The sequence below is a fragment of the Carassius carassius genome, chromosome 29 (genome assembly GCF_963082965.1).
Source record: "Carassius carassius chromosome 29, fCarCar2.1, whole genome shotgun sequence".
NCBI classification, from domain to species: Eukaryota; Metazoa; Chordata; class Actinopteri; order Cypriniformes; family Cyprinidae; genus Carassius; species Carassius carassius.
The window spans coordinates 15,007,106-15,015,983 of NC_081783.1; the positions used below are offsets into that span (position 1 = coordinate 15,007,106).

The following is an 8,878-nucleotide window of genomic DNA, read 5'->3' on the forward strand; positions in this document are numbered from 1 at the left end:
CCATCTTTGATATTTACTTTATTCATTCACTATGGTTACAGGAGTTATTTGCTATAGGGAATAGAAAAAATGGTTTTAATTTGAATATTCTTTGGCATCAATGTACAGTAAATCAAGGGAAAAGGAAAACACCAAGCCAATCAAAACATGATTAAAAAATATTTTTTGACATCTTATGCAAGCCTGTGAATCCAGTCCATGTATGGTCCTTGTACTTTTGCATCCATTAATTTTTCACTTTTTAACCATGACAAATAATAATAATAATAATAATAATACTAATACTAATAATAATAATAATAATGTAGCGAAGAGCTACCAGATACTGTTAGGGCTAGCTTGAATCGCAGCGAACCAGGTGTGTCGGTCAGAACTCCACAGAGGGAAGTATCAGTTTGAACAGGTTTATTTTCACAGATATAGTATGATCAACTCAGAGGGGGAGTCAGCCTTTACATGCACATCAGTCCGTGTCCACTAACAAGATGTGGACCAAAAGCTTGAGGACTGCAGTGAACACCCAGTGGAAAAGGTTTGACAGCGATGAACTCTGAGGCTGCTGCAGATGAGCAGACACAAGTTGCTGAGAATGACTGGAGGCGTGAGCCAGTTAGAGGCGAAACTTAAGCACAGTCTTTAAAGAATCTGGTCTAATAATTATTATTATTTTTTATTTTTTTTTAAGATGAATGTTTCTAATCTGTATGTTGTAGATTACGTATAGGCCAGAGGGGGTTTCAGGGAAGTTGGAAAATAATTAAGAACTCTAAAGACTCTATGTTTAATAGGAATAAGGGATGATTTATGAAATATGTGTACTGTATTTATAGTTAATGATGACACATTCACAAATTGAGTTTGTAGTAAACAGAACATGAACACTAGTAGAGCAGCTGATTATACTGAACTGCAGCACGTGCCGGTTAGAGTGATTCTCGTTCTCGAGTCAAGAACCGGTTGCATCGGTTTTCAGATCATCAGTACACTGAACCAAAACCGTTTCTTTCGGACGTGTCCGTTTTGAGAACAGAGGAGCTGATGATACTGTGCATGCGTGATTCAGCGTGAAGCCGACTTACTCACAGCGCGTCTGAACCGAGCTGATTCTTTTGGTATTTGATTCTGAACTGATTCTGTGCTAATGTTATGAGCGCGGGTAAAACGAGAGCTTGAATGAAGGGGCAATCTGTCGAAACGTAAGTTCATTTAATAACAAATACATCGCAATGGTTTATGTATAGTGGTTTCTGCGCTGATGACACCTAATTTATTTACTTTATATCTTCAAGACTTAAATCCTCATATGCACATTATTGCTGTTACTGTATTTGGGTGCGTTGTTGCAAAACTTAATTGTAAACTTTTCATGATTATGAGGTTTTTAACTGACTAAAGTTATGATTACTGACTTTACATATTTGAATGTTTGATAGACGTGACGCCATTACGTCATCGCCAATGACGTCATTACGTCGCGTGTAAAAGAACCGGTGAACCGTTTTTTTCAACCGGTTTATTGAATCGAACCATCCGAAAGAACCGGTTCGCGGAAAAGAATCGAACTTCCCATCTCTACAGCTGAGGCGGTCTGCCGATCTCCGAGTCATGAACAGTGTCTCTTCCGGCTATGCACGATGAGCGCGCTTCATAATAAAAGTCCCCATTCTGACTAGCGCAACAGCGCTCTGACACTCTCTCTATCGCCTTTTGCACAGCCGCCCCCAAATTGTGTGCAATTTTCTCCTGTAAAAAGTGTATCCTTAATCTGAAGTCGTTGACCGGCATTCCTCATCCTCCTCAGCATCCGGTATGACTGGCAAAGTAATTAGCCGAGCAACGGGCCGGGTGTAGACTTTGTCTTTAATCTTTACGTCTACAGATCGTACATGCCCATCCCCACTTGGATGTACTTTAACCACTCTACCAACTGGCCAGAGTGCCCGCGGAAACTGGGGGTCCATCAACAGGACTACAGAACCCACCGTCAGATCAGCTGTGGTACCATGCCACTTCTGTCGGCATTGAAGGGTTGGCAGGTAGCACCTGATGAATCTCGCCCAGAAGTGATCTGCTAAGACTTGGCAGTGTCGCCATCTTCGCCGGCTCAGTCCCTCCCTCTTAGGGTACACCACTGGAGGTAACGCACCATCCAGCCGCCCCATCAAGAAGACATTTGGAGTCACAGCATCCAAGTCAGCAACACTGGAGGAGGTGTAACCCAGGGGTTTTGAGTTTAATATAGCCTCGACCTCTAGAAGCACTGTAAGCAATACTTCCTCAGAGACCGGTTGGACTCCAATGACGGTATACAGGGCAGTCTTAACAGACTTGATCTCCCTCTCCCATGTACCCCCGAAGTGGGGAGCTGCTGGGGGATTGAAGCGAAAATAAATCTTCTGCTTGGCAAGGAGTTGTTTGAGGTCAGAAGACATGCGATTGAACCAATCACTGAGCTCTTTCTCACCTCCTTTAAAGTTTGTGCCCTGGTCTGAATAGAGCTCTGCTGGACTCCCACGACGTGCAATGAAACGTCTGAGGCTCATTAGGAAGGAGTCAGAATCCATAGCATGCAGGAGGTCCAGGTGCACTGCCCGAGTGGTAAGGCATTTATAAATAATGCCCCACCTTTTTTCTGAACGTCGTCCTATCTTCACTTGTAGAGGTCCGAAACAATCGACACCAGTGCAGTAGAACGCCGGCTGGTATAGACAAAGATGTGTCACAGGTAGATCAGCCATCTTCGGGACCGATGGCTTAGATTTCCATCGCCGGCACTCCTGACATTGGGTTTGCACCTTCCTGGTGGCCTCCCTTCCACGGAGGATCCAAAATGTCCTGCGCATCTCTGCGAATACTCGCTCTGACCCCGGATGACAGAGCCGAACATCATAGTCTTGGATAAGAAGTTTCGTTGCGGAATGCGAGGGGTCCAAGACAATGGGATGTTTAAAGGCAGGGTCTAACCCTTCGGTCCGTCGAAGTCTCCCTCCCACCCGTATAATTCCCTCATCAGGGTCCAGTTCTGGGGATAGGGTAAGGAGACGGCTACTTGGATCTCCACCACACGAGTGCCTACGAAGACCTTGAAGCGGCACGACTCCGACTGCAACCAGGTTAACACTGTGAAAATCTAAATTGAAATTAGAACTGCACCAGGCCCCTCGGCAATTAGACGAGGAGAACCACAGGAACATATTAAAAGAAACCACATTTTATATATTTTATTTTTGGGGTTGAATCCATCCATGTATCAGTTGCTCAGTGCTCATGCACTGGGTTTGTTTTCTGAAATGATGCACTGTATGGCAACATGATGTAATTGATTTCTCACAAGTCGTTTCTTTATAAAAATATACAGTCAGACCCACATGTATGAAATTTCATAATAATAAAAAAGTGATAATATGTTATGACCTTTATTCCCCAAACTGTCACTCATTCCAGACATAAAAATGTCTCAGGTTTCATTTTTTTCTCCTCAGAGGTGCATTTCCAGAAAGCAACTATGGTCGCAAGTTCCATCATTACAAGTAGAGTTCAATGATATTAATCTACTTTTCTGTCTGGTTTGTTTATCGGACAAAATTGCAGATTTTGAATTATGATTGTTCAGATCGCCTGTTTGTCATACTCAGGTGAAGAGTGAATTGTGTTCATTCCTTTTGCAAGTCCTCAATCTGGCAACCCATGTGAGGGTCGAGTCTGAGGAAGTAGGAAAGGGAGAAACAACTATCTTAAATACTTTTGGTTTCCGCTGCAGTACCCATTTTAACCAATAGCTGTCAATATTATACTGCACCATTTCAGTTTTTCTCAGTCGCTTTGGTACATTTCACGAATCATCCTTGACATTTGCAAAACAGTAAATGCATTTCACAAAAAAACTCGAACAAATAGCAAAACACCATGGATTACCTGCAAAAGCCAATATCTTGCTCAAAATCCTTAGTTTGTCTCTCAAAAATAAATATCTGTGTCACTGAACATGTCAGTGCCATCAGAATGAGACGTCCTTGTGTCATAGTTTATGGATAAGACAGTCAAATTGCTTAGTCATGTTGTAAAAATAACAGTGTACTCTGGAGGGATGTTCTGATGTAAACTATGGCAACATTTTGGATGACAGTTACTGTATTGAACAGTATGCCATATGCTTATGTATGCTATCAGGGTTTTGCGCTGACACTGTTTGTCTTGTGTTTTTCTTTATGTGTCTATGTCTTGTTTCAGCACATGGCCTTGTTTTCCTTGTCCATGTGCTTCTTTAGCCCCTCCTCCTTGTTTCCTCTTTACCACACCCTCTTGTTAGCCTGGTTGGTCTAATTGTGCTCGCCTGTCCCTCATGTATTTTTCTCCCAATTTATAGTGCACCTTTCCCTTTTGTGTTTGCTGGTCCGTGGTCATTCTCACCCCTCTTTCTCTGTCTCTGTCTCTGTCTCTGTTTCTGTCTCTGGATGTGGCTGAATATGTGTCCGTGTCTCCCTGTCTGGTTGGTCTTGTGCCCTTGTTTTGTCTAGTCCTTGCAATTCCATGTTCTTGTCTTGCTCCTTGTTTTAGTAATTTGTTTGTTGTTGCCTTTTGCTTTTATTTGTAATATTTATTTATTTTTTCTAGTCTTGATTCTTGGGATTTGTTTGATTTACAATTTTTCTCAGTCACTTTGGTGCATTTTTCAAAACAGAAATGAAATTCTCAAAACTACTTGTACAACCTCCACATCATCTAGTCATTTATACACATCATAAAACCAGTTTCTCATTCTTTTGAACAAGTTGCGATTGGTTTTATACATTCATGTACATAACTGAACATAACAGAATATAAGATACATAAATTACCCAGAAAAAACTCTTCTTGGAGTTGTATTTCAGTGACTGTTTGTGTCCCTGTTTGTGATGCAATATATTTTCAGGACAATAAATGAATGCATTTTGCTTTATTAGTTATAGAAAGAAAGATGTTTGAAACAGAGGCATCAAAATAGCAAAAATGTTTGAAACAATAACAGAATAAGATTGAACAGGCACACCACTTCTGATTTAATAGGGTGTCTAGGGAAAGAGATCAGTGAGAAATGGAACACACAAATGGTAACTTGTCTGAGCATTTTTGGTCATTCCAATTTCCTGCAGCTGTTATGAGAAAGAAAAAGGATGTTTTATTATACAAATAATTATACAGGAAATTAGCATCATAATGTGGTCACACTTTATTTTAAGTTCCTTTTTTTTTTTTTTTTTACTATTAGCCAAACATTAACTAGAACTTTTGCCTCAATAAACTCCTAATTTGCTGCTTATTAATAAATAGTAAGGTAGTTGTTAAGTTTAGGTATTGGATTAGGGATGAAGAATATGCTCATGTAGAATACATTATAAGTATAAACAGCCAATATGTTAATAATAGGCATGGTAATAAGCAACTAGTTAATAATGACAATTGGTCACTACACTTATGTGTTAACCGTAATGCTTACATTTAGAAAGGCAAATAGAGAAAATCTAGCTTGTAACTTAAACAGTGGAACATATGGGAGTTAAAATAATACTTAATTAAGTTTCCACAACAGAAAACATGTAAAGATGTTCACATCATTCAAATGATGTACCTCCAAAATTCATCTGAATGCAGTCCTCAAAACCCCCTAGGTTGTTGGGTTCTTTAGGGTTCCAAAGTTTGAAATTCATTTTGGACCCATCACTCCAGAACCACTTTCCCTCCTGTGAACAGAAGAGAACAAATATTTACACCTCTGTGTAAATTTGAACTTCTACTCTTTTCGCTTTAAGCAGTGTTGGTTTGATATTAGACAGTAAATTGTTACATTTTCATCTTGGACAACAGCACAAAGAACAAAAAAAGCAAATACATTAACAACATAATAACATACTGAAACAGCATCATAGCCTCCTATCCAGTAAGAGTTCGAACTTGAGATCACGCTCTTTATGAATGCATACTCCAATGTACTGTGTACAGAGGCAAGGTTCCCACCATAGGTCAAGCACGTTGCCTGAGGAGATTAAGACATGAGGAGAAACAGCTATTAGATAGATAGATAGATAGATAGATAGATAGATAGATAGATAGATAGATAGATAGATAGATAGATAGATAAAAAGAAAACCTTTAAATACATTTAAAAAATAAATAATAATAATACAACTACAAATAAGGTAATATATATTATACTTTTCTGTCAGATGTTGTTTAGTATTTCATACCTCTGCATCACTCCAGGATAATGGACCGTTAAAAACCCTGAAGCATGTACGTCCATATCGTGCCCACCCACTCTGACAGGCTGTTACATCAAGATTTGGTATGTTTTATTGCAAGTTTCAGTGATCATTAATTCATTGCATTTTATATATTAACAAAAATAAACATAGATATCAATTTGTCACCCATTTCTATTTATACAAGACCAAAGCACAATGCAACCTTACTTCACATCATTTACTACTTTTTTGATGATGTGTGTTTTTATTAGCAGGGAAATATATTTGATTCAATTAAGCAATTCAACTCGTGCAAGATTGTTTTTTTTACTGAATGTTAGCAGCCTTGTTTCACAGTTACTCACAGCCATGTTAATGATATTGAGCACAACAGCATTTTTTCTCTGCCAGTGGCAGTTATTCCAAAAGAAGCAGTTATTAAGCTTTGGGTAAACTGGGTAAACTGAACAACATAGGAATTTTATACCAGTTGTTCTGATGTTGAAAGGTCAGATAATAAAATGCTGAAGATAAGTGAAAATTCAGTAATGGTATTTAGGGATGTTCAGTAAATGCTGCAGTATTGTCATGAACCATATCTCACCTGATGCATTCAGAGCAAAGAGCAGACAGAGAGACACACAGACAATCCAGACTCCCATTGTTTCTCACTGAAATCAGCCAGGAATACTGCACATCTGAAACAACAATGAAACACGTTATACATATCTGAATATAAATATTATGTTTATGCTATTGTAAATGCTGTAATGGATGTATTATTTTGGTAATACTTACAGAGAGCTTGCTGTATTCGTCTATTTCTCAGTGCAGATCTTTGACATTTTATATTGCAGATGGGTGGAGCCAGGGGGGACCGTGGCCACCCCACTCAAAACTGTAGTTTAAGTCCCCTTTTTTTCTTGACAGGAAATGCATTTTTAAGATGCAGAACCGCCGTATCTCTTTATGATCACATCAAACGAGAGAATTTTCAGACACACACTTCAGTTTCACCTCAGCGTCAGATGCGAGTCAAGCGAGCATGGAAAAGCTCCAGCAGCCAGATGAGCTTCAGTAGAACAACTGTGAAGAGAATGGCAAATCACAGAAATGCTAAAGTGACTAATTTTATAAATTTAAAACGATGCAATTCACAATGTTCTGTAAATGTTAGAAGCACATCATCTAATTAGTGAATGCACTTGTCTTAAAATCTATTTTTTATATTTAATGAGAGGTATCTATCAGTTGAGACTAGATGGGATACAACTGCGACTGCTGGACATACACACATCAGTATTTCCCATTTTTTGTCATGCTGAACAACAGTAATTACTGTATTTGCATTATTGTAAGGGGTGGGTGTAGACGTTCATAACATAGGTAGCTAATTTAATTTAATGTTAACTGAATCTATCCATTCACCTTCAGGAAGTGTGATCGCACTGCTCAGCTGGGATGTTATTGGCTGTGAATTTCCCTTGACACTCACAGCACTGTCTGTAGTTGGACTATCTTTAAACCCATATTAAACAGGGCATCATTTTGTTTAGTTTTTTGTTTTTTTTGTGAAAATGTCGTGACAATTGCCAAGTATGGTAACCCATACTCAGAATTGGTGCTCTGCATTTAACCCATCCAAGTGCACACACACAGCAGTGAGTAGTGAACACATCGTGAACACTCATCTGGAGCAGTGGGCACTCAAGGGCATTTCAGTCATGGGTATCGAGGGTGGAAGAGAGTGCTGTTCATTCACTCCCCCCCACCTACAACTCCTGTGGTCCAACTCTCTAACAATATGGCCACAGCTGTCCCTAATGGTAGGGGGTTATGGGTGTTGGAGTGGGGGTAAACAGTTTACAGTTTTACATTTTACAGTTTTTTTTTACTGTTTACCATAACTGTTTAGTTAATTTTTGCTGTTTATTTTTTATTTTATTTTTTATGCTATTGAAAAAAGAAAGAAAAAAAACTCCTGTACACTTCTGTATAGGGCTGGGCAGTATGAGCAAAAATTCATATATCTGCATTTTTTGGCTAATTTGTGGTATACGGTAGCATATATATATATTGGTATTTTGTATTTGGATTAAACAAATAAAGTGAATGTAAGCATGTAGGCATGTAGGCATATATTATGCGCAAAAAAGGGTTAAAATCACATTACATTGTAACATTGCAATCTAAAAAAAATTTACAGCAGAAGTTAAAGTTACTAAACTATATATGAAAATAATAAAAATCACAGACTAATTGAGTATAAAAAGTCTATTTTGATCAACCCATTACACTTTACAGTTAGTGCTATTATACAAATACACTTAGTTGTAATCAGTTAAATCATTAAACTGCACTTAATTATAATTGTATTAAATTTTATATTATTATTCTTGGTACAAATAAACTTAGAATCCTTACATGAAAAGAAAGAGAGAGAGAGTATTTAACCGTTATCATGTAATATTTATTTGGTTTACCATGGGGCACACACTGATCTATATAATAGAGAGGGGGGGCACATCATTTTTATTAGTATGCTGTCATGCACAAGCATTAAATAAAATGATCATGAAAGAATTATATTTTTATTTAAATCCTGTATCTATGTGATGCTTGGTGTGAGGAACAGATCAAAATTCAAACCGCATTCA

The 8,878-nt window shown here is 38.3% G+C and overlaps 1 protein-coding gene across 2 annotated transcripts; it reads right to left on the reverse strand.

Moving 5' to 3' along the window:
• Positions 1 to 4,921: 4,921 nt before the first annotated feature.
• On the reverse strand, positions 4,922 to 7,146 carry LOC132109709 (ladderlectin-like). Of its 2 annotated transcripts, none has more exons than XM_059516011.1 (6): positions 7,020 to 7,146; positions 6,826 to 6,919; positions 6,225 to 6,304; positions 5,891 to 6,013; positions 5,609 to 5,720; positions 4,922 to 5,132 (listed from the first exon to the last, which is right to left on the reverse strand). In XM_059516011.1, the coding sequence occupies exons 2-6, from the start codon at positions 6,881 to 6,883 to the stop codon at positions 5,065 to 5,067; spliced, it is 441 nt and encodes a 146-aa protein (XP_059371994.1). In that variant the 5' UTR covers positions 6,884 to 6,919; positions 7,020 to 7,146; the 3' UTR covers positions 4,922 to 5,064. The 2 variants fall into 2 exon arrangements, with proteins under 2 accessions (XP_059371994.1, XP_059371993.1); XM_059516010.1 differs by having other exon boundaries at positions 6,225 to 6,307; positions 7,020 to 7,144.
• Positions 7,147 to 8,878: the final 1,732 nt, after the last annotated feature.